This window comes from Anolis carolinensis, chromosome 2, assembly GCF_035594765.1.
Source record: "Anolis carolinensis isolate JA03-04 chromosome 2, rAnoCar3.1.pri, whole genome shotgun sequence".
Classification (NCBI taxonomy): Eukaryota; Metazoa; Chordata; class Lepidosauria; order Squamata; family Dactyloidae; genus Anolis; species Anolis carolinensis.
In genome coordinates, this window is record NC_085842.1 from 143,546,011 (window position 1) to 143,573,106 (window position 27,096).

The window sequence follows — 27,096 nt, forward strand, 5'->3', positions numbered from 1 at the left end:
TTCTCTCATGTTCCCACATGGGGAGCTGTAGCTGAGTGAGGGAGCTCATCCATGCTCTCCCTGGATTCAAAAAAAAGGGCAAAATCTCCACAGTTCATTTGCTCCAACATTTGATTTTATTACAGCCAGGAAAACATAAAACATATTACCCCATTGTTTATTACCCTTTTGCAAGTGTTTTCCTGGAACCTAGGCTGTTCATATCATTTGGGGCTGACTATGTAACAGGCCATTCGTAGAACAGAGATCCATTGCTGCCTTTGTTTCAGAAATGAAACACAACTTTAAAACTTTGTTTCACACATATAGATTGATAGGCATATAGCACTTCTAGAGTGACATTGACACAAGTGGCTCACCATAGTCTTTCTTGCAATACTTCTTCATGTTGATCTTCAGCTTGCCTTTGGATGCCTTACAGTAGGAATCGCAGTCTGTGGGGCATGTGGAGGAAGAAAGAGAAGAAAGTGTTAATAAAAACAAATTAGACTTAAAGTGAATGAAAGCCTCTGAGGAGGGAGGGAGGGATGGGCTGGGAAGGAGGAGCTGGAGCAGTAGAAGCTGTACCCTGCGATGAATAAGCAGCATGCCTGTGATATCCATCTGCCAGGACCTGATTGGGTCATCTAATGGGGGCACTCACTGAAAAACCTGCCTTTCTAAAGAACCTCACAAAAGAAGCCATCCCTCCCCACCCCCACCCAATTTCCCTCCCCTTCCTGCCTGACAATTTCTTTAAGCTGCCTTCTGCAGGCTGCTCCAGCTCGGCTGCCTCCATGGGAGACCTGGGGCCTCCCTTATTGTGCCACCCAGATCTTTAGAGAGCCATAGCCCCCTCCTTCTCCCCAGTTCTTAGACAGCAAACCGGAGCCTGATTAAAGCCACAGAGGCCTCTTTGTCACCTCCCCAACCCAGACCTGTGTCAGGCTTTGGCATTCACTGCAGGAAGATTCTGGCTGGGGTCATTCCTTAACAAAAGAGGTCAGAGAAGAAATTAGCAGCCCATGAAGCATTAGCAGAGCCTTTGGCGTCCACTCTACTGGAGTGTGCAAATAAAATGCCCCAGTGGGACTGCTTCAGTTCTAATGGGCCCTACTGCTGTGATACGATGGTTTTGCCTCCTCCTGAACATCATCCTGTGTTCCAGTGCTTCTAATGCTATGCGGCACTGCTGCTTTGGCATTGCTTCCCTCCACGTCGGCTGTGTTGGAATCATTTCATGTCGGCAGGAACACAGCAAGCACAGTTGTCTCCTGGTCACCATAGGCTCTTCTTTGCAGTTCACTCTTTACTCTCTTCCCAAAGGCTGGATTGAGTTGAGCTATATGTAGTCCAGCTTTACCCATTCTTGTATTTCCTCCTTGGATATGCCAAGCACCATCTTTCTCCAACATCATCCATCCTTATCCATAGCTGAATAAACTAGGGGCAGATGAACCAGATAAGATCTTTGGAATGAGGAGACTTTCATGTGTGGTGCAGGCAACTAACATCTCCACAATTGTTAAAAAAGATTGTGATTCATTAGCCATATATCATGCATTCTGCAAAATTCAGAACAGTTTGCAGAGAGCTCCCAAATGATCTTTTTATTCAGGACTGATCATGTGCACATCTCAGTTCTCTACATGATCGCTCACTAACTAAAATCACAGCAATCATGTGAGGGCCATAAAATAGGAGAAAAAAGAGAAGTAGGAATCTATTTAGATTATGCTTTTCTACTAAAAACACCCAGAATTGTATACCAGACTGATAAAATATACATATATTAAGTATCCATAAATACATAATGACCTAGATATGCATAAAATAAAGGCAATCATATAGAGAGATTAAAAATAATAATGATACCACCTAAATATAGATCCTTCAGGTTTCTTGGGGCAGTAGAAACTATGAGAGAGTCATCAAGATCCAGCTGCATTGCACATGCATGCATATTTTATTGACTTTCCTGCCCTCACTCTTCCACATCACTAAAACTATTATACTGAATAGTTCGATAGGCAGATACAAGGCAAAATTTTGGCAGACCTTGCCTACTCATCTTTACTATAAAGGGACTTGATGGATGCCACTGAAAACATTGCCAGCCTTGATTTGTGTTGACTCATTCTTCTTATGTGAATTGAATGTTAGGAGAATGGGAGAGAATAAATGTGTAACTTTCAGACACATAGTAGCTAGCTTCCTTCTTTCCTTCTTAATTAAATGGCTCCTCCCCTCACTAAAGAGTTGAATAAAAGATAAAAGCAATATCAGATGGTTGATTAAAACATTTCTTATAATCCCATAATCTTTAATTGGATTATGGAGTCTAGAACTACTAACTGAGTTTATTTGGATTTGATTAGTGTAAAGGTGGTATAACTCTAATGTTGATTCACACATTCCACATAAAGGAAGTGTGTGTGGCAGGCTCCCTCAGCTTGTTCAAAATAGCTACAAGTTTCTTTACCACATGTTTATTCTGTTCTTTTATGCTACCCTGTTTCCCCCATAATAAGACAGGGACTTATTTTAATTTTTGCTCCAAAAGATGCTTTAGAGCTTGTTCTCAGGCAGTCTTATTTTTCCAAATTGACTTTTTAAATGAACTATACCTAGGGCTTATTTTTGAAATAGGGCTAATATTTCAAGCATCCTCAGAAATGCTTAAAAATCATGATAGGTCTTATTTTCGTTCCGTAGAATAGTTACGAGAGAGACAGAAATGAGCAAACCCTCTGGCTATAACAACATAGGAAAAACCCACACATAGTACAGAAATATGACTTGCTCCCAGTTATGAGACTGAAGGCTGTTACCCAAGTTTTCCTAATAATTAGAAATAATTCAATACAACCCAGCCAAGACAATTTCAACAGCTCTTATTCTATGTAAAATTTATTGTGTCTCTTCTGGGAAAAGCATTGAGCATGTCAAATTTGGAGGGAACAGAAATTGAGAGGGAAAGCAGCCACAGTGACAACTAGTATGGCCTTTTAATTGCTGTACCACATAAAGACTGGGATCCTGTTGCAACACAACGCCAGAGTCTGTTATGCTGGAAGAGAAGGCTGGCAGCTAAGGACTTACTTCTAGGAGTCCCTTCAGCCAAGGCAGTATGGGAGAAATGCAGCAAGGCTCCTCCCACACCAGCATTGAAACATTTTCCCCTTTCTCCATCATCACTTTCTCCTCTACTGGTGTAGCTAATGGTTGTAGCACATCTAGAAATAAAAGGCTGGATACCTGCTTCATCTTGATTAACTCCCCCTGCCCATTCCTAATTTTTATTTTACTTTATAGTGAACTATCTGGTTTGGAGCCAAATTTCCTTGACTCATTTACTGTAGAATAATTCTGATGTTCAGGTGAAGTAAGGAAAAAAAGCTCAGCTGATCTCAAAGCTGCCTGCTGTTAAAGCCATAGTCCTGCTCAGTCAATGTCTGCTTTATGAGTAGGACTTTATGATTTAGGCTGATTTTACCAAGTTGGATTCTCAATCACAAACCAATGAAAAAGGCTTCAGCATATGTCACTTGATTTGCTACAGCATCCCATTCACATATAGAACTTTTTGGTAAAGCCCATCAGGAAAAATTGAGACTATGTTGGCAAAGAGCAACACTATGGTGTTTGAAAATATGTAGAGCATCAAAACTGTTCTCATCAGACAGAATATAAGGCAATTGCTAGTACTTGGGATTCAAAGAAAAGCATCCCTGTACAAGATCTTAGTGCTTATATACAAGATAGCTTAAGTTTGTACAAAGTTATAAATATAAACCATTTTAATGTCAGTATTCTATGTAGGACATTTGGTTATGCAGTACTTTTTATTAAGTCCATTTATTTCCATTTTTTAAAATTATATTTCATTTGTCCTCTATGTACTTCTATCGTTGTTTTGAGAATAAAACCAGTTACTCGGTAACTCTTCAGTTCATCATATTGGTGAACTCAATTGATCATTAATATTTCTGGCTGATTCTCCAAGATCTGAGACATAATTCTACACAGAAAACACTGGTTGGTTTCTCAAGCTTTCAGGTCTAGAGTGCTACATTAGAAAATGGAGGAAGGTGAAAGCAACCGCCCAACAATATTTACTTTCTGCATACAGATTTGGAATTATCATATCTAACACAAAGAAGACAATATTTCCTCCATGTTTGAAAGGCATTGTTGCATCTTTTTATGGCTGGCCAGTTCCAGAATTAGCCAAAATTTAGCCCAGCAACTAGGAACTTCCCTTTTTGGAGTTTCTCATAGGCTGAGAATATCATTTCTCAGAGGACAGGGACATCCAAAATTTTTCCCAAGCTGTAACACTGCATTTCAATCTCAATCAGGATAAGAGAGATTAAAGAAATACAGTAGAGTCTCACTTATCCAAGCTAAACGGGCTGGCAGAAGCTTGGATAAGGGAATATCTTGGATAATAAGGAGGGATTAAGGAAAAGCCTATTAAACATCAAATTAGGTTATGATTTTACAAATTAAGCATCAAAACATCATGTTATACAACAAATTAGACAGAAAAAATAGTTCAATACCTAATAATGTTATCTTGTAATTACTGTCACCAAAATATCATGATATATTGAAAACATTGACTACAAAAATGGCTTGGATAATCCAGAAGCTTGGACAAGCGAGGCTTGGATAAGTGAGACTCTACTGTAGTATGTTAAATAATACTAGACAGCATTTTTTTTAATCCTTAAGTAAAATTTCGTGCAGCTGTTTCATTTCATTTATAGTTTTGTTACATGCCAAGGGCCATTTGACGGCTAAACACCTTGGCAGTCTGTTTGTTTAGTAAATTTATTTTCTCAACGTCCCTTAGGAAGTCAGTTACCTACTGCTCTCCTCCACCTTTTAGCACTTCTCTCATATTTAGGAGGAAGTAAGTGTGAACAATATCACTCCCAACCCCCAAAAGCTCCACTAGTGCTTCCTATATACTGAGCAGTACCGTTCAATTCCTTCAGTGTTTTCTGATCTCCTAAGCCTTGAACAGAGACTGCCGGTTGCTTTTGGTGTCCAGAAGGTATTTATGTAGAGATGGAAATCATGGGTAGTCCAAATCTCTGGCCCTGACATAGTATATCACTGAACACTTTTTAAATAACTGCCTATGAGATGGGATGCTATACACATGAGATGGGATGCTTTATCCTAGACAGAATGCTAGAAGCATAAGACATATAGTGACCATGTACATGATATTCTTGCTGTCATATTTGGGAGACTAGTTCATCTTGTTCACAGCACGTATAATTTATTCTATCCTCAGTTACTTCCATTCAGCCTATGTAAGCTGAATGGGTTAGGCCAAGCATAGTAGGCTATGTTTTGAGGTGTTCTTCCAAAATTATCTATTATGTTTTCTTTTATTCATTATAACCTACCATTAAATTTATGAAAGATCACACATATATGCTTCCTTTAAAATAGGGCACAAAAAAACATCCTCTAGGGCCTTGCACACCATCCAAAACCTTTGCCCTGGCAGCTATCTCCTGTCTTTTACTGGTATGGTTGCTTAGTAATGCTTACTATGGTTGCTTACTAGCTCAGCTGGGGAAGGTTGGGAAAAGTGATCCAGTCAACAAAAAAACATTATTTGTTCTGTGAGAGGAAGAGAAATGAAATTGCTTTCACAGACGACTGCTTCTTTATTTCTCTTCCCCTTGCATCAAGACAGATGCTTCTTCATCACTCAAGATGATGACCAGCACATGAGGGATGTTATACCACGCACATGCAATAAAGAATTGTGGCTCACGTGCATATAAGTTTCCTTTTGGACAGCTCACAAGGAACCATTCCTTAGCCCTTTGCACACTATCCAAAGCCTCTTCCCTGACACTGATATGGCTGCTTACTGTCCACAGCAGCAGGAGGAAAATATGCAATTTAAAAAAACAATTTTAAGTAAAGTAACATCATAATATCATTCATAAGAGCCAATGAAAATTACTAAAGGTTAGAGATGATTTCCATGTTACTTTTCTCTAAATGGTCTGCAACACAACCTCAGGTCTATTCTACTGGAATACCTGTTTTTCTACATGTGGATGAGCCAAGCTGCCGAGCCAGTGTTTTTCAAGGTCTATATATATATATACACACACACATACACACACACATACATACATACATACATACATACATACATACATACATATATAAAGCAGGGGCAGTATACCCCGCTCCTGCCAAACCCATAGTTTCTTTTCACTGTATCATACCATGTGTGTAGGAATTAGTTATCTCTAGGGCAAGTCCAAAACTGGAAGAAGAGAACTGGAAACTCTGTAGCAGTGGATGTACTTCATTACATGAGGATCAGTATTTCTGCTTGGATAGCCACTGTGCTGTATATAACACACCTAGTGAAATCACTGACAAACAAGTCAACCGACAACAGAGCTTCAATTTAATCCAGTCTCTCTGGACCGGCATGCGCCATCTGCTTTGTTCTCCAGCTGCAGATCTAGGTCCCCAAACCCCTTTACAAGAAGTGTCTTGATTCCAAGCTCTGCAGCAGGCCACAACTTCAGTGTCAGACACACAATGGGCCCTTCCACACAGCCATATAATCCAGAATATCAAGGCAGAAAATCCCACAATATCTGCTTTGAACTGGGCTATCTGAGCACTCATTGCCATATATTTCAGTTCAAAGCAAGATAATGTGGAATTTTATTCAGCTGTGTGGAAGGGGCCAATGTAAAGGAATATGGAAGCAAAAAAAACCCCACACTTTCTGGAACAAGAATTAAAATCAGAGTGGGAAGACTAGTGATTTGTTGTTCTCTACCAATGATCATATTAGAAGGTTATACAAGAAAAAGATGGGGCAGAGAGCTCCAGGTTTAACTTTATCCCCAAATAAATAATGGCTATATTGAAATTAAATTGGATGTATTTTCCAGAAGCTTCCAAAAAGTTTCATGGTCTACTGTGGTTAAGAAACCAGTGCTGAATAGAAGGCTTGCAACAGACAAGGGAATGTGTAGCCCAGGATATGGTTTGCTAACACTGGCATTCTTCTAACAGAAGCTTTGGCATAATCTTTTCACCTCTATTATGTTATAATCCAATTCAGATAAAACTGGCCAGTATATTAGCAACAAGTCCTTCCTCTTAGTACAAGATGTTGATATTTGGGTTCTGTTCCATCCAATTATCATGCTACAATTTTATGTCAGGCGCAGTCTGTTCCTGGAGTGAGTTTATGGGTTTTAATATCTTCAAGATCAACTCTGAGCAGCAGATGGTTCCATGGGTGACTGTAAAAATGTTGTACAGAATCAGTGTCTGCTTTCTATGCCAAGGAAGTATAATTTCCTCCAAATGTTTCCGCACTGAGCAACTCATTGACCAATCCTCTTTTATCTTTGTAATCTTAAGGTAACTAGTCACAGAGGGATCTGAGATGTGGTTAAGAGTTTCCATGTAGGAAACTGTAAGCAATAGTTCTACCTTTGAAAACCATATTTCAGAGAATAACCATTGCCACTGCATAATTGTTCCACCCTGTTTTTCCAGTCCAAATATTGGGTTTTAGTCTTTCATTGCATAATTATTGCACGGGTAGTTCTGTTCATCATGATGCTTAAAAGCAGTGATGTATTCCTCAGTGGCCACAAGCTTAGAATTCTCAACACATGCGCATTGCCAATGTACAGTCTGGCAACTGCGGGAAGATGCAAGGCTTACTCTATCACATGGCTAGCCCCATAGCAGCTTCACCTGCCCTCCCAGTCCCCTAACATCTACGGCTCTTCATTGGGTTGAATGAAAATATTGTTAGTACTGCAGCCAGACGAATTGGCTTTTGGACCCTTGATTGTGACCCTGGCTTTCATTTGTTCATGACTTAACTCTGTTGCTTCTTCATCTTGTCTTCAGTAATTTGAATTTTGGAGCTTGGCATTGGCTCATCCTTCTCTGTTTGCAGTCTGTACCTTTATTATTCTAACTGGACTTTTAAGGACACAAGAATTTGGGCATCTCTATTAGTGGACTCTTGACTTTGGTTTATCTTCCTATTGTGTGTTAAAACCAAAGCTCCTGTTAGGGTGGCCAAGTTTTTTAAAAGTATGGCCAACCATGTTTTATACAATAATCTCTTTAAGGGTAATGGAATTTAATCACAGAAAGTATTCCTGGTAATGAATAACCTAAACTATCATATGATTTTCTGGAGCTGAGAGTGTATGACTTGCCAAATATCACCCAGTGAGTTTCCATGGCCAAATTATGTGCAATTCAGAGGAGTTTCTTCATCCCGTGATACCAACCAAAAGGCTCTGTATTTGTTCTTTATATCGGGACAAATATAATTATTAGCATTATTTTGTTTCTTTGGTTTGGACAATATTTTTCATTCTACTTGAGGCAGCAAAATGTCTTGGACTGGGCATAGACTTGCATTTCCTTTACCAATGTTTGCTGACCTCACATCTCAGAACAAAGTGGGGTAAATCTGCATGACCCTTAATGAGACAAACAAAACCTTATCATTTCATTTGAAGAACTCTGTCTCCTTATGGGTGAAATACACGTCATCCTTTTGGATTCCATCTAGAAACATGCAAGAGGGCAATTGTGCAGAGGCACTTTGTTTCTGCAGAATTTCAGAATTCTAAAGTCATATTAAGTTTGTGTGACTTCTGCCAATTTGACCCATTTCATATTGCTTCCTATATCCTGTCTTACAACAAAGATGTGGACCACATTTCAAGAACAAGATGTGGTTGGGAAGGAAAGGAAAGTCTGAGCACAGAAGATGTAACTGCTGCAAAGGGAATAAACACAAAAGCTCCATGAACCCTGCGGCAATTCTAGCAAAGCATAACTGCTATTAACCTCACCCTTGGAACAAGACTCAACAAATGAGCCTCCAGCAATATCCTTTCTTCTTGCTGAGCAAGATTGATTGAAAAACAAATTGGCGCAAATAAAGCATGAAATTAGATTAAAGCCTTTTGGTTGATGCTGCCAGGATAGAAACTAAGACTTGGGCAAGCTGCTGTGGGAGCTGAGGAGGCACCATGAATAAACCTGCCTGTGGCCCCTCCTCGTGTCCCCCCCCCCCCAGTCCTACAACCCAAGAGAATGTACTCCAGGCCATGACATGACATCATTATAAACAAGCAGGGAGGGCTTCTCACTATGTTTGCTTCCTGCTCACAGACTGCCAAGTGATGGCTCATGGGACTGTACTCATGAAGAGCAGACAGCTGGCAAACTCAAGAGGTCTGGATTGTCATTACCCTCAAGGATACAGGCTTCAATCTGACCAATTAAAGCATAATCAAGAAACTAGCCTAATAGGATCTTTTTCTTCTTTCTTCATGATCTACGCTGTAAGATTATCTATCTTGCCTATCCATTTGCAAAAGGGAAATGAAAACATGTATTTTAAAACAGGAGCAAACAGATGTACTAGGAAGGGGACATTTTAACTTATACCCTGGAAAACTGGAAAGTGGGGTAATGCCATTTCCTATTTAGATTTTGGCTGATTTTAGGCTTCCTTCTCACAAATAGGTTTTTGTTTTGGGGGAGGGATTGGAGACTAGGGGATGTTGGAAAGAAACTGCTGCATTTTGCAGGGGTTTTTTGGGGGTTTTTTTTTTTGCTTTTTTGCTTCTTCAAGGTGAAAAATTTGGATTTGGGGAGGGGGGGATTGCGGAATTTTTAGAGGACCAGCAAAAAGAGATTGAACCCTTACTTTCTCTACCTCTGTTTTATAAACAGCCCAGTGAGAGGTTTGAAGACAATCATAATGTAGATGCTTAAGGAACTCACTGCCAGAGGAAATTAGATTGGCTCCCACCCTCATGGCATTTAGGAAAGGCGTGAAGACTTTCCTCTACAAAGCAGCTTTAAACTGACACCAGGCACTTATGGATATAGAAGAATGGGACATTTTAGGCTGATTTTAACCTTTAATGTTCAATAATACAGAAAGTTTTAAAGGCTTATTAAACCTCTAATACTTGTTTAGCTATGGTTTTTAACTATTTGTATGTATATTTTTAAATATGATGTGAGCTGCCTTGGGACTATCCTGAAGAAATAATAATAATAATAATAATAATAATAATAATAATAATAATAATAACAACAACAACAACAACTTTATTCTTGTATCCCGCCACCACCTCCCTGAAGGGACTTGGGGTGGCTTACAAAAGGGAGAAGCCCAGCATAACAACATAACTTCATAAAACAATGGTTTAAAACAGTAGTTAACACAATACGGCAATAAAATATGCACATTAAATGAAATTTGTTAAAAACTTAACATCACTGCACATATAACAGAAGGCATAGAAATCTCCACAATAAAATAAATAAACAAATAGGGAGAAGCAAGCGGATGCTAATGCATATTGCTTCGGGGCTGAACTTGGTAGTCCCAGACAACCACTGGAGGAAATAGCATCAGAATGTTACATTTAGGTAGCTTTACTACACATCTATAATGCTCCATGTTATTTTGCTTTTTCCCATGGAGTTCTGTGTGTGTCCATGATAGCTTGGGAACTTTACTTCTTTAGACCACATTTCCTAAACAGTTATAGTTCAAAGAACATTTTCAAGTTGACTAAATTGGTACCAAATTTATTCTTGGAGCTAGTCTTGAGCAAAAATTATTATATCATGTTGACGTCATGTTTTCTGAAAGTGGACAGAGAGTTAATTTATATGTGGGACTTCCCATTTTTGGAATACAGATGTTATTTGGCATCATTTTTCTAGAGAAAGTCACAGGTACTGGAAATGGGAAATCTTTTGTGAAATTATGGGAAAGTGATATATCAAAGTGCATTGTTTATTTGAAATTCTACTAGAGGGTGATATTTGGTAGGAGAAGAGCATGCAGTTGTCAAGAGCAGCCACACCTGCTTCCTTGCCTTCAAGCTCCTATCAAGATGTTCTATTGTTTGCCAAATAACCATGTCCACCCACAAAACCAAAGCAGAATAAAAGAACTCAAACCCAGAAGCAGGGTGTGTGATGAACTTTGTTTTGTGTTTGACAGCAAGTCATAGTCCCTTGTGGGTGCTTTCTAACCTTTGGCATGACCTTTGGCTTCCTCTTTTGTGAGGGGCCCCCATTGTGAGATGTTCCTGTTGCAAGCAGGGGACAGTGGTGAGTTGCTGAGCACTCTTTTGGACCAACTCCTATTAAAGATAGTAACTGGAGAGTGGGGTGGGGGAGGTACTGCAGAGATGTTTTGTTCCACTCTAGATTGGAGCTTAAGCATAGTATCGAGGAATCACTATGCCCACTATGGTAGTGCCCAGATTGGAAGAGATATGATAAAATACTAAAGTGGGAGGCAATGATGCCTCATCTCATACCCTACAACTGTCCCAATTTGACAGGGACAGTTACAATTAATCCTATGTCATCCCACCTTTCCACCTGCTTTTTAAATTGTCATTGTTTTCCTTTTCTTCTCCCAGGGCCCTGTGGACTCTTATAATCCAATTTAAAGCAAAAAACCTGGGATCAGACCCTGGGATATAGGGCTATTTGGGAGGGGCACCACTCTTCCCCTTTATCACTTACCTATAACAGCTGGCACAAACTGAGTTCAAAGTACAAAAGTAGTTTGCACTCAATTAACTCAGCAATTTAAAAGGGGGGGGGATCTCTTCATTCTCCATAGGTGTGATGACTCATGGGCCATGTAGTCCCGTTCCTAGTGCTGTTGTGACAGATGAAGAGGAAAACTTGGGTTTTCCACCATTTCAGCCAGAAAGGGAACTTTCCCAGCCTGAATTAGAGCCCTTGCACCTGCAGGAGGTTTGTATTCCAGAAATCTGCCAAACAAGCCCTGAGTCAAAATCTCCCCCATTTTCTCGCCGTAATTATTATCTACAACAAAAAGGAGTTCAGCAGGCTAATCGCCGAAGCCTGAGAATCGCAGCAAAGCATTCTGATGATTAAGCCTGCTTCCATGAGAAATTTTAGGGAGTCATACATCTGGACACAGAGATTGACTTTCGTTTCTGGTTTCCCCAGAGAAGTGTTCTCTGGTGGGAAACGAGGCCCTATTTAGGTTCCTTGCCCCTTTTGGAATCTTGCGGAGTCAATTCGTCAGCTACTGGAGTAGCGTGTGTGGACAGCTACTCCGTTTCCAAGCCTTGTTCCTGTTTCCAAGCCTTGTTCCTGTTTCCAAGCCTCCGTTCCCAGCCTTGTTTGCTTCCACGGATCTTGCCTTGCTTCCCGGACCTTGCCAAGTAAATTCCACGGATCTTGTTTTTGCTCCTCGTTTCTTGTTGCCTTGTTCAAGCCTTGTGTTCCAAGCATCAAGTTATTTCCTAGCCTTGCTCAAGTTTCATGGACTAAAGGACCTTGTCATCTCCCCTCACTTCGCTTGGCGAAGTGAGTGTTTCGGTTATTGGATTACAACTTTGGACCTTAATATTTCATATTGGACATTGTTTCTTTGGACTAATTTTGACCTTCCCTGAAAGGTCTATTCCTGAACTATTTCCTACACTTGCTTTTATTAACCTTATATATTTCCTTAATAAAGATATTAGTTAGATTCTGGCCTCTGTGTATGGTTATTGGTGCTCTGCAGCCTGGGTCGTGACAATAGGCCTATCTCTTCCTTCTCCTGCAGCCTCCCTTAGTTAATGCTATTTCCCATTAATAACTTTTGCTATTTTGACCACACACTGATATTTCCTGGCCACACAAATCCCCTTTTCATCTGTGAAATGTTAACTTGCTGAGTACTTTCCATCATCATAATAAGGGCTGAAAAAGGAGTAATCACAAGGTTGAGTGTTTCTGAAATAAAATGGTTGAGACCAGAAATGTTTTGAATTTCAGATTTTGTCAGGTTTGGAAATATGTGTATTTGTCTACATGTATATAAAGAGGTATCTTGGAGATGAGACTAAAGTCTAAACATGACATTCATTTATGCTTCTTATACACCTTATATAAATTTTATTTAAAAAATCATTATTCATTTTGTGTTTGGGTACATTGTGCCTGCTTCTCTCACATTACATTTTTATGTATTTGAAATTATAAAACAAAGAAAAAGGACATCCAAGCACAGTTCATCTCTCAGGAAAGAGCAAGAATGTTCCCCACAGTGCATCCTCTGGACTGTTTCCCTGTCCAGTTCTGATCAGCCCAAGTATTTGCGTAATTGCATTGTATCACAGCTGCAAATGAAGCATTGTGATAGCCATGATACAATGTCTCCTATCTTACAGCATTTTGCTCCTAGACTTTGTGGGAACTGCTAGGGACCTGATAAGACAGACAGGAAACCGTAGCTCTATTGCACAGAAAAGAATTGTTCTAGTTAATATTTCCAGTGGCTCCCCAGAGTTTGCAGATTAGCTTTTTGAATGGCAGTTGTCCTACACTATAGGAAAGAATCTGTGGTCAGTGTGGGTTGACACCAACTGTAAATGGAAGGGAAAAGACAGCAAAGAAGGATTCCGGGGGCAGAGTCATGCAGAATGTCATGCCAGGGCTCACACACCTGGTTTATCTCTTGGAACAATCGGCTTTTGCCCTGAAGCTGTATGTTTTGTTGTAATGATACTGAATGTTATTTATATTATCATCGTAATCTTTTGTATGCTTCAGTCAGCTAAATAGGCATAGATATGTTTGTTTTTATTTACGAATCAGCTTAAATTGTGATGGGAAAACATTAATTTTATTCTCAAATGACAGATCATAGAATCATAGGATAACAGTTGGAAGAGATCACATGGGCCATCTAGTCCAACCCCCTTCCGTGCAGGAAAATCACAATCAAAGTGCTCCTGACAGATTCTTAAATTTGAAGGCTGTTTTGCTGCACAGTGGCAATATCTACCTTTCTATACCTGTCATAGAATCCTAGAACTGGAAGAGACCTCTTGGGCCATTCAGTCCAACCCCATTCTGCCAAGAAGCAGGAAAATCGCATTCAAAGCACCCCTGACAGATGCCCATCCAGCTTCTGTTTAAATGCCTCCAAAGAAGGAGCCTCCATTATACTCTGGGGCAGAGAGTTTGACTGCTGAACCACTCTCTCTCACAGTCAGGAAGTTCTTCCTAATGTTCAGGTGGAATCTCTTTTCCTGTAGCTTGATGCTGTTGTTCTGCATCCTAGTCTCCAGGGTAGCAGAAAACAAGCTTGTTCTCTCCTCCTTATGCTTTCCCCTCACATATTTATACATGGCTATCATGTCTCCTCTCTGCCTTCTCTTCTGCAGGCTAAACATGCCCAGCTCTTTAAGCCACTCCTCATAGGGCTTGTTCTCCAGACCCTTGATCATTTTAGTCACCCTACTCTGAATACATTCCAGCTTGTCAACATCTCTCTTCAATTGCAGTGTCCAGAATTGGACACAGTGTGATTCCAGGTGTGGTCTGACCAAGGCAGAATAGAGAGGTAGCATGACTTCCCTGGATCTAGACACTAGACTCCTATTGATGCAGGCCTAAATCCCATTGGCTTTTTTAGCTGCTGCATCACATTGCTGGTTCATGTTTAACTTGTTGTCCATGAGGACTCCAAGATCTTTTCCCCACATACTGCTGTCAAGCCAGGCGTCCCCCAGATGCATGCCAACATTTACAAAATTCCCATAAAGTAAAAAAAAAAAAAAAACCTCAGAGGGTTGGATACAGAGGGTTTTTAAAAATTATCATTTTTGAAAAATTCTTCATCTTGCCCTTCTAGAATTTATCAAGGCAGTTAACAATAGTTAAAAGCAATGAAATGGGGAAAATTTACAAAATGTTATAAAGCAATTGATACTATAAATATGATATATATATTCAGCCCTGCCTCAAACTGAAATTATTGTTAGTTCATGGGGAGTCCAACTGATTTGAATGCATCTGCTTATAAGTGTAGCAACTAAGCACAACGAAGCTCACAGCAAATATACCTTGACAAGGAAAAAGAAACCTGAGGTAAAACAAAAGAACAACTTACCCGAGGGCTCTTCTGTGCTGCTGGCTGCGGTGGTGGGAGGAACAACAGGAATCTCTGCGGAAAAGAAGAAAAAGTGGACAGCAAAACGGAAAAATTAACAAGAAAAGAGGAAGCTGTTGTTTTCTCCAGCTAAGGAGTAACAGACGGACACTTCACAGGAGAAGACAAGTGAGAGCTGAAGCAAAGCTACAATTACTTGTAATTGCCGTGATTCCCAACTATGTTAGCTACTCTTCAGTTACACTTACAATTTGGGGTTGTGGCTTGAGGAAGGCTACCACTTGGTTCACTTGCTAGTTCGTGCTGTACCTGCTGCTGTTGCCCTCTGCTTTGTTGCAGGTGTGGAGGCAATGATGTGGAGGAGAAATCGTTGGGAGGAGAGGGTTTTCAGCCACAGCCAAGCAGCTTGCAGCATTCAGAATTTTTGAAAAGTAACTTGGGTTGTTTTGAGAAACAGCAACGTTTCTAGTTTCTAAAATGCATATCAGTAACTAAGTATCTTTGAGGATCTTGATACTATAACTGTAATCAATTAATGACAAAAATAACTTTACAAACTCTTTATTGTTGTGGAAGAAAAGTGACAGTGTAAATAAACATTGAATATACAGAGGGGAGATTCTGTAATGTCTTCAACAGAGGCTGCCATCTAGTTATCAAACCCAGTACCTCTACTGATTCTGATGTAGCAGAACTGTATCAAAGAAAATCAATATGTGCCTTTCTTGAAGCTGTATCTGTTTGAAGAATAATCTTTTTTCATTTCCTTGTGTTGAGTGTTAGGGTCACTGAATCTACTGGAAAGGGTAAGATTCTGCCCCCCCCCCCCCCCCGCCACCTGATGAGTTAATTGGGTAAAGCTAATCTTCACTTCAAACCAGTGGTTCTCAACCTAGGGTCCCCAAATGTTTTTGGCCTACAACTCCCAGAAATCCCAGCAAGTTTACCAGATGTTAGGATTTCTGGGAGTTGAAGGCCAAAAACATCTGGGGACCCCAGGTTGAGAACCACTGCTCTATAAGAAATATCCATAATCAGGAACAGTTCCAATATCTGGGTGGAGGCCACAAGGGGGCACTAGACAGAGAAGGGTGGTCCATTTTATGGGGGGACGAGATGGGGGATGGAAAACAATTTCCCCCCATTTTCCTGTTATTCCCCCTACCAATGTCCCCGTCGTGGAAACAACCCTTGTTTATGACATGGAGGGGGTGGGAATAACCAGCGAAAATGGGGAAAATGGGTTTCCTCCTTCAATTCTGTCCAGATAAAATGGACTATCCTTCTCTTTCCAGTGCCCCCTTTGGGTCTCCATTAGGATAATGAAATATCCTTTTTTGTGTGTCAGGAGTGACTTGACAAACTTCAAGTTGCTTCTGGTGTGAGAGAATTGGCCATCTGCAAGGACATTGCCCAGGGAATGCCTGGATGTTTTGATGTTTTTACAATCCTTGTGGGAGACTTCTCTCATGTCCCCACATGGAGCTGGAGCTGACAGAGAGAGCTCATCCACATTCCCCCTGGGTCAGAAACCCAACCTTGAAGTCATCAGCAGAAACCCTGCTAGCACAAGGGTTTAACCCACTGCACCATGGGGGGCTCCATTGTCCTTCGTGACTTGACCTTAATGATGCAGCACTACCAGAGCATATCTGCTAGTGATGAAAGTTTTAATCCTATAGGTTCTCCCATCCAGACACTGATCATACCTGATTAGCTTCAACAAGTTTGTTCTATGGCATGCCTTCAAATCATATACAGTTTATTTCTCAAAAAGTACCAGAGATCTATTCCAAATTAGGATTATATAGAATTCCCACAGTGTCATTGGTATCTCAGGATAAAGACTTGATTCTTTCAACCATGACTTTTCTCCCTGCAGTGCTGCAGAGTGAATGATAATGAAACAATACAGTGGGGCTGATACGGCTTCTCCTTTTTTATTTTACCTTCCAGAGCTGCTGTAGAACTTTTTTTACTTTGAATGACAGTATTCTTAAAAGGCAGATAGAAACAGTTTCCAATATAGCATTGTTAAGGAGAAGGGAACATTATTAAGGTCTCAGCAGCACCATCATTAATCTAAAAGCATCACTGACAATAGGCAGCAGCAGTGGGAACAGGAGAAATTAACAGAGAATAGTTATGATTTTATGATCCCAACTAGCAGCCATTTGAAAACTTTAATATGTAAGACAATTTAGTGGGATGTTTTTAAATCCTATTTTCTCACTCAGCTCATGCCTGGCCTTTTAGATTTCTTAACATCATTGGAGCAACAACTAACATCTGTCCACCTTTCTCTCTCTTTATATCAGACCCAGCTCACACAAGTAGCGATGAGTCCCATTCCATGGTTAACACTGGCTGTGAAAGGAAATCACTCATATAAGTTAGAACCTATTCATTACATATACATTAATTATGAGAGGGAAATTTTTACAAAAACAAATCTGCAGTTTGCCATGAATGTTATTAGTTATGTTTTAAGCCAGGTTACCTGCATAAAACAAATCAGCTTGCTTGCTTGCTGTCTTTCTTTATTTCTTTTAACTTAATTAGATATGCCACATTTCAAAATAGGGGTGTGTAAATCTCCAGTTCATTGTACTACTTTGGCACTGGACCCATGGTATGTGGTTTTCTGACCACATAGGGTGCATCTGCACTACAGAATTAATTAGTTTGATACCACTTTAGTCATCATGGCACAATACAATGAAATATTGGGATTTGTAACTTGGTGAGGCACCAGCACACTTTGGTAGAGGAAGATAAAGACTTCATAGAGCTACAACTTCCAGAAATCCATAGCATTGAGCTATGGCAGTTAAAGTGACATCAAACAACATTAATTCTGAAGTGTAGATGCACCCATACTATTTGAGATAGTACTCTTTAACACAGGCATGGGCAAACTTTGGCCCTCCAAGTGTTTTGGACTTCAACTCCCAAAATTCCTAACAACCGGCACATACTGGAAATATTTACAGGAATTGTACAGATATAATTAAAAGTAGTAGCTATTTATTTCTGTTATTGCTGGGGTAAAGTACTGTTGAGGTATCTCAAGCACTGAAGGGGAGGATGGTTAAACAGTGTCAGATAATTGTACCTTGAAAGCTTTTGTTTACATGAGCACTTGTTTGTAAGCATATAATCTAATCAGACCTAGATATTTATATTTACATACATAAAGAAATGCAAAATGCACAAATCAGCCCAGATACATGACACAGAGCTCCACTACACATTACAGCTTTGATAGGTACATTTTATACAAACACATTATGTACTTGTTGGAACTAGTATAAAATTCATATATGTCTTTCTTGGTTATTTTGTTCCTTTGTACTGGTCCCTCTTCTCTACTATGTATTACATCTGTGTAATGGGAAGAGAAATCTGTGTGTTTGCAGTCTCACAATGAGACTCTAACAAGTACCCATCAAAACTGTTATATGTGAATGGCAAACAGTCCATCTAAGTTAATAGACTAAACAGTGAGTCTATCCTACTAAGTGTTAGTAAGTAGGCCAGACTCAGTCAAGATTAACTCTGTTATGATACCGATGTCAGAAAGAGCATCCACCTACTTATGCAGGGGGCAATGGGAGATCTGCTTTGCTGGTAACCTTTGGCACATCGGTTGCAAGTGATGCCTGTCACGCCATCTTTGCAGGGACATTGCCCTGTAGTTTGATTACAGGTTTTTCCAGCTGCACCCACGGGATGGCAATCACATGCTGTGGGGGGAACACACAACAAGAGGATCAGAGTGAGAGGAAGGAAAGAAGGAAAGAAAGAAGGAAGGATTTTCCACAAAGAATATGCATTGTCAGTGAGCAACAATATCCCAAGACAGCTGGGAGGAATCATTCGACCAGGAGAGGATGTACAAGAACAGCTCCTGCTCTTCAAGCTTCACTTTACAGTACAGCCATTTTTCATCACTCAGACTGAAAACATCACTGTCAATCCCTATGTAGAGGTGATCAACATTGCAAGGCAGTTTAATATGAGGAGCAACACCTACTTGGACCCAGAATTATTTCCCCCTAGTTCATTTTCTGCATCTCCACTCTTCACTCAATGTTTCATCAGAGCCATTAGAACCTCTGTTTCCACCCTCATAATTGATTATCACACGTTATGGAAGTAGAAAGACAAGGGACAGTTCACTTATCTCTCCAGCTCGCAGAAATACCAGCCATGGTTTAGCACAATTATTCTTAAGCTTTGGTTCTCCAGTTGTTTTGGACTTCAATCCCCAGAATCCCTAGGCAGCTTGTCCGATGATGGGGAAACCTAAAGGTTTGTCCAGAACATCTGGAGAACCAAAGTTTGGGAACCACTGGTTTACCATAAAGCTGTAACATTCACTAAATTGAGGTTGTGTTTAATTTTCCTAGTGAGATGTCTTCTGAGGAGGTCAAGCCAAGGACAACCCTGCTTGATCAAACTAATGTCAGTGGGTGAATTCATGCTTAGATTTAGTTTGAGTTTTAAGACTAAAATCCTGTAAGTGATATAAATCTTGATTACACCAATATAAGTGTAAGGTATATCTTTTGAAGAGGTATGAATTAATTGCTTTGAGTCTCCTTGTAGTGGAAAAAAGCGGGGTATAAATGAACATAAACATAAACATAATAATAATAATAATAATAACTTTTTCCACAATGCTCCTTGTTTTGGGTGCAAAACTGCACCAAAGGGCCTCACAGGTGCTCATCTGTTCCCTATCTATATATTAGCTATAGTGGTGTTCCCAGCCTGAGATTGATCGGGATTGGTTTCTCTTGCCAATTGGGAAGCAGCTGATTGGTGATCCCACCCCTTCTTGTGAGCAATTTCCATTGTAACAGGCAGAAGCAGAGTCCTTATCACAATTCCTTCTCACACAGGAAACAACTTGTGCAATGGAGTTTGTGAGGACATAAGTCTTCTGTCTCTCAGTCAAAAGAACAGACCTCCATCAATTGCAGTGGCTACTCCTTATAGCTACACAAATAGGAAAATAAGTAGCAGTTGTGAACACAAAACTGTAATGAATGTATAACTCTAAATTATGCATTCATAGCTTTGTCAGTGAAGTCCAGTCTATTTTTTCACTTATTATTACACCAAAACGCTTGATGCAATATTTCATCTGGTTTGCCTACTCCCCTCGATCCGAGATTAGCAGTATTTGTCTTTTCAATCTCTTCACTGAATATGATCATTTGTAACATGACATCTGTAATGAAGTATGAATTTTTGGTTTACAGATGTTATGTTTAATTGTGTGTTTGTGTTTTAAAAGGGTAAGTATTACAGTTATTGCATCTCATTACTCAGAGGCTGGTTGCCATGGAGAGGTAGGCGGAGCCAACTGCCGTTTTGTTGAAAAAGTGAAGAGTTTAAAAAAAGGATTCAGTCTGTGCTCTGATGAGACACAGGGAAGATTGATCCCAGGTTGAGGGGATCAAGGAGACTCAATTGTTCATTTTTGAGTCAGTTTAAAATAAGTTTGGTGATTTATTTAATGTAGTCTGTTTCCTGGTAAGGAACAGAGAATCTGTGATCATATAACACAGGGTGACTGCGGTTTAAAAGTAGCAGAGGAAGAAGTTCTAACTACTTTAAGTAAAAGAAATGACACTTTAGGGAGTTTGCCTTACCTCATTCTAATATTGTAACTGTTAATAAAAGTGCCTCTAAGTGAGAAACAATATTGTAACCACTAAGCTCTGTGCCTGAATAAACTTGTTATTGTTCCTCCAACATCTAATCCTCTGTTGCATATATTATAAACCAAGTTGTGTTACCATCTAAAGTGAATAAAAAGAAAGATTTTTTTTAAAAAAAGGTCTCTCTGAGTCTTTGGTGGTTGCATCTTCGCAAATTGGTGGCAGCAGTGGAATAAAAAAGATTCACCCTGCCTGAAAAAACCTTAGTCGTTCTTAGTCCTTTACAACATCCTTCAGAATTTCACCTACTTTGATCTTACCAATACTTCAGTAATTTTTTATGGATTTCTATACAGTGAAAACACACAATATTTCCAGTTGTTGATATCAACCAGGTGAATTTGTATTGCTGTGCTTACTTTTGTTCAGTAACTCATCAATTTCATCTGGTCCATTGTATAAATATATTCAACAAGAAGCTCAGAAATGAGAAAACCTTGAGCACCAAGATCTGATAATTTAACTCTGCTGAATATGATGGATATGAACATGGTTGTAAATAAGGACTTACTTTTAGATAAATAAAATAGCATTTCAGATTTACGACGCACAACAACCCCTTTGTGTTCCCCTTCTCTACCACAGTTCTTCACAGATGATGGCTGATTTGGGTCCTGCTAACATTTTCTTTTCGAAAGAATCTGTTTGCTGAAGCCAAATACCAAACTTATGACAAACAATAGCATCTGTGCAAGTGCAGAGCTCCTGCACTCTAGGAGCTGCAAACACATGCACGAAGATACAGCCACAAAGCAGGGAACCCCTGACTAGTTCTCAATCCTTTTCTGACTGGGCTGTGTCACAAGGGAAGTCTGAGCAGACATGCCAGCATCATGTTCTGGGAATCACACCGGAGGCCAGATTTTATTCCAAGAAAATTGTGTCCTGTTTATGTCCAGATGTCTTCCTGGCCTTTAGGGAGGGTTGTGAAAAGATTCCTCATTTCTCTCCTAAAGACCTTTCTGTTTTACATGCAAGGAGAAATACAACCAGCTTTCCTAAATTCTGATGTACTAGATATTTTCATTGAGGGTGCTAGGGAAAGCTGCTTTATATGTAACCTAGCTTTATAAAACAGTATCAAGCCTAAGGAGGAAATTTAGTGCCTTGTGACTTCCCTTCCCTTTATAGAAACAGAAGGTTAAACCCTTCACCTTGAGGAGACAAGAGTTATTGGGGAAGAAACCACCTGCCAGAATTGAAGTTCCAGAATACCGCCATCTGACACATAAAAGGTCTAAAGGGAAAGAGAGATGGCTTGATTCTTTCTTGGACACAAAACTGTACTAGATGTAATCTGGGTGGAAGTGTGTGAAACTATTGGCTTCTCTAGAGCTTTAAGACATCTGCAACATGAGTGGATTTTTGGCATCAGTGTGACTTCAGTGTACTGTTATCACTGCATGCAGAAAGACCTGGCTTTATTGAACTAATATTCAAGGAGCCAGGTTAGAGACATCTGCTGTAGAAGTTCACGCAGATGACAGATGAAAATCTAAACATTCCAGCATTTCCAAAAATAAAAGGAATCAGAGCAAGAATGATTTTTAACTTCTTCTCCTTTGCCTTTCCCTTTCCCTTCTTTTTTGCTTTTTGTTTCTTGGCTTTTTTCATCAGTTTTCAAACACATTGGGAACTAATGCTAGAGAATCAGTATCTATTAGTATCTATTATCATTTATTTATTTGCTTCATTTATACCCCTCTGGGGACTCAAAGCGGCTTACAAACTCCGGCAAAAATTAAATGCCGCATATAAACATAACAATAGTAGTATTAGACAGACTAGAGAAACTATCTTTCTTCCAGATATGGGCAAATGAAACACAGCTTTAGGTTCTGTAGGCACACTTCCCCCTTGTCTCCACAGAAGGCAGTTTCCAACTGCCTCATCACACCAGAGCATGGATCCACTTTAAATCCGGTTTCTGCCTCCTAAAGAATTCTGGGGTTTGTAGTTTGGTGAGGCCCAGAATCTGTCTGTCTGAGATGTTTAAAGGCCCCTCCCTAAAGTGGATTTAAAGTTTGAATATACAACCTCCTTCCCCCCCCCCCCCCAGTTTGCAAGTAGATGGACTTCTTTTAGATGCCTTAGAGCTTTAATATGATTTTTTAAAAAGTGGTACTATACATTTTTTAAGAAAAAAAATCATGTATTCTACTTCCCAAATTGGGATTGCTGTGGGATCAAAGGAGGAGTGGTTGGAAGGCAGGATGGGTTGGTGGGTGATTACCTTGACATTCCCATAGCAATCATGTACAGCCTCTCTCTCTCTCTCTCTCTAAATATATATATGTGTGTGTCAGCATAGTTGAATATCAGAAGGTCTAAGGTCCTCTTCTCACTGTTATGTACTACATTTTATTAAATATTTATTATTTTATTAAAATTTATTACATATAGTAATACATTTGCAGAGGTTAGGGGTGCAGGGGCTGTTGCCCTATGTCATTTTTAATAAGAACTTTGATAATATCAGTGTCCACCTTCATCTGTTTTTGGTTAAGTTAGACTTAGTGGCCAAATTCTTGTTACTGGGGGGATATAAAACTGGCAGGATAGTTGGGCTGGTCACATATAAATGCAATCTTTGAAGTGGTGGAGAAACCGGAATGGGAAGAGGAGAAAATCATTGCCATAGGAGTAACCATCTAGCCCCTTCCAATTTATTTATTATTATTTATTTACTACATTTATATCCCGCTCTTCTCACCCTGAAGGGGACTCAGAGCAGCTTACAAATCAAATGAACATACAATATATTGTTAGCATAGCACAATATAAGCATTAAATTACTATATTGCACTATATCATTATATGGTAATATTATTAGTAGTATTACACTTAATATATAATATAGTAGTATAATTGCCCTGGTAATACTGGTCTTGATAGATCTGGGCTTAAGAGAGGTTTATACAGTCCCTATACAGCCCAGATCCACTAAAGCAGGCATGGGCAAACTTCAGCCCTCCAGGTGTTTTGGATTTCAACTCCAAGAAATCCCAGTTAGTTTACTGGCTGTTAGGCATTGTGGGAGTTGAAGACTGAAACACCTGGAGTGCTGAAGTTTGCCCCTGCCTGTACTAAAGCCATCACAGTATGAGCAGCTGGTGGAGCCTTTTCTGTTGGCTCTCAACCACATGAACATTAAGAAGAACTTCCTGACCATACAAGCTGTTCAACAGTGGAACTCTCTGCCACGGAGTGTAGTGGAAGCTTCTTCCTTGAAAAGCTTTAAACAGAGGCTGGATGGCCATCTGTCAGGGATACTTTGATAGTGCTTTGATGGGTTGGCCCATGCGGTCTCTTCCAACTCTATTATCCTATGATTCTACATTCTGCACAAGGTTGTAGTCCTCATCAAGGACTTAGATAGGCAGATGAGTTAGCTGGCAGGAAAAAGCCCTTTCCTATTGGTTTCTTTGTCTGCCTGTCTTCCTTTCTTTCCTATCACCTTGCTGGCTAGACTGATACTTCTCAGGGACAAGCCTCTCTTTTTGAGCACATGACAGGTCCCTGAATTTTGTTCTTCATTTGTTCTCATCCTGGAGAGACAAGAAGAACATGGAGAGACAAGATGTCTGCTGTGGGTGAGTTAGTTAGAAAGCTACGCCCTGTTAACTTTCCTATCTAGATATGTAGTTCTTTGAATGAAGTCTTTTATAACGTTTCAAGCTTGACTCTGCTTCTGAATTGATTAAGCTCAATTGCTCTACTGCTGGCACTAGAAGATTCTGATATGCTGAACTGCTATTGCTGCTGCTTCAACTTTTTGAATGTTTTTTTTTCCTTTTTGGAAATTACCTATCTCAAACACTTTCCTGCTGCTTTGGCTGCATTGAACTTGGCCTCTTACAGGTGTTCTTCTGGGATTTCCAAGTTTGTATGTCTGTATGTGTGTAAGCATTTGTGAACAGACATGCAGTGTTTTCTCTCCCATATGGGCAACTACAGTTTGTAAGAGGAACACATAGAGGAGAAGGGCAGAAGCAATACGTTTTTGGCCATCATGTTGGAAACAAAAAACATGGCAGAGTTTTAAAGCTTCAGGACATAAGTGAGTCAATAGAGAGACAAGTGAAGAGAGAGAATGTCCTTGCCCTCCTTCTCTTGTTGCTGCCGTCATCTAGCCCACCTGCTAAACTTCCTTGTCCTTCTTTGTCCAGCTCCTTTCCATTCACCTGAAGACCCTCTATCCACCTGAAGACTACCTTCCCTCTATCTTCCTGCTCCCCTGTCTCATCCCACTTTAAATGCCATGGTGTTAACCGAATAAGGTGTTAAATTCTATTGATGTGCACACATATGCGCACACATTTATATAGATACATACTGAATGATGTTCTCATGAGGTTGCAGAGAGAAAAGAAAAGGAAAGTTAGGCCGTGGGGTCATTCAATGGGAGTGCAGATGTGCAGAAAATTGGGAGGAAAACAAAGTCTGTTGGTTGATACAGATATGAGAATATATGTAGGCCAAGAAGAGGGGGGGGGGGGGGAAACCCACAGCAACTGTGGTCATGTGAATTAAAATAATCTGATACAGTAAATACAGTGTTCCTTCACTTATTGTGGGGGTTATGTTTCAGGACCACCCGCAAAAAGTAAAAATCTGCAAAGTAGAGACACTATATTTGTGTTGTTTACATTCTCACTAGCAAGTAACGTCTCTGTCCCCTCCTCACCTCTCAAGCACGCGCATGCCTTGTGAGGCAAAAACAAAGCTGCTTCAGCCTCCTTTGGCTTCTCCCTCCTTCCTTCCTTCCTTCCTTAGGCTTCTACTTAGGAAGGAAGTAGAAAGAGGGATTTATAATATTATTTTATGATTTATAGCATTATTTTTGTGTTTATTAAAAAAACGCAAAACAGCGGGGGCGCAAAAAATGAACCGTGAAGTAGTGAGGGAACACTGTATGCTAAAGATGCCCTTTTACACCAAGATGATTTCAAAGATGCCAATTGTGTGGTTTGCAAGACAAAATTGAGTTTGTATTAAAACAGCTAAGCATGGCATTAATAATGTCGAACTGGGGTAGGATCCTGCATGCTGCAGTTGGGACATAGCCTTTATGTTGATTCAGCTTTGGTCTTAATTCACTCATCTTTTGGCAGCATGTTTCAAAAATGCTATTTTTATTGTATTGTGTTGTAAAATATGATCACAAGCCCTTTATCACCGTATTATATATTGTTATCCATTTCATCATCATCCTATTTATCATCAAGGGTTAGCTTTTTATTGAGCTTTACTTTTAGAATGCTATGGTTATTTGACAAGGATAGGAAAGAAGACTGAATGAACCTGACCATATCCTATTTAATTTGGAGATACCAGAATGATACCAGAATGTGCAAATATCTAGAAATCAGTATGTTTAACATAAAACTCAGATTCATTCCCATAATTTCCTTTCCCTAAGGAAAAAAGAACTCAGATTCCTACCCAAGTGAAAATGGCAGCAGCAACTATTGATCTCAAGGTGAGAACACTGAACAGTGAAGTTTTGAATTTTGGCTGAGAATTTCTAGGAGGAAGATTGGCATTCTTAATTAAAAGTTTAGCCTCTATTAAGCCGACTTACCGCCCTTCCATATGTTAAATTCCACTGCTCCTCACTAGGTTTACATTGGCAGGTGGAGCAGGAGTACATTCATGGTTCATATCATTCATCATTTTTTCATCAAAAGCATGGAAATCCTTTCCTCAGCCTGCTGAGCAGTTTTACATTAATGCCATAAAACTCGAGAGGGGCTCTGTTTCAATGGAATTACATTAGTATCAGTAGCCTGGTAAATATCAGAGCTGAAATTAATCAAAAGGGCTTAAAGGACCAACTCCACATATAGTGCACAAGAGATATATAACATTACAGGTTTCTCCTAGCTGCTCTATCAGCCTCACTCCTTCAGAAGCAGGATGAAGGAAGGATGAAGTGAATTCAAAATAAATGCAATGTTTTATTTTTAATCAGAAATAAAGCATGACTCTTGTGTTATATATTCTGCTTCAGGGAAACTCTGAAAAATACAAGAAAACTGAAAATCATATTTGTTTCACATTTTGATGGATAAATTCGAAGCTATGATTTGGCCTACTTTTAGAAAGTTAGTCATATTTTCATAATGAAACCAATAATATACATACTGTATGACAACGCCTAGACCCAGCATTGTGTAGTGATCTGAGTGGTGGACCAGGGCACTGGGAGACCAGTAGGGCCAAAGCCAGAAAAAAATGTCGGGGGGGGGGGGGCACTTTTTTTTTAGTGAATCATGAAGAGTAGTTCCATAATGCAAAATAACTTAGAAATCTGGCTCTATCGATAAACTTCAGTGGACACTCATGGAGATTTGCTTAATCCGTTAAAATTCATGA

General features: G+C 39.7%; 1 protein-coding gene across 5 annotated transcripts in view; it reads right to left on the reverse strand.

Moving 5' to 3' along the window:
• ntn1 (netrin 1) overlaps positions 1-27,096 on the reverse strand; it is a 328,369-nt gene that overhangs the window by 171,743 nt on the left and 129,530 nt on the right. For all 5 annotated transcript variants that reach the window (XM_062970707.1, XM_062970709.1, XM_062970708.1 and 2 more), the window contains exons 4-6: positions 18,583-18,732; positions 14,987-15,040; positions 360-434 (exon numbers count right to left, since the gene is read on the reverse strand). In XM_062970707.1, coding sequence (XP_062826777.1) covers positions 360-434; positions 14,987-15,040; positions 18,583-18,732 — 279 coding nt within the window. The remainder of the gene's footprint in view (positions 1-359; positions 435-14,986; positions 15,041-18,582; positions 18,733-27,096) is intronic.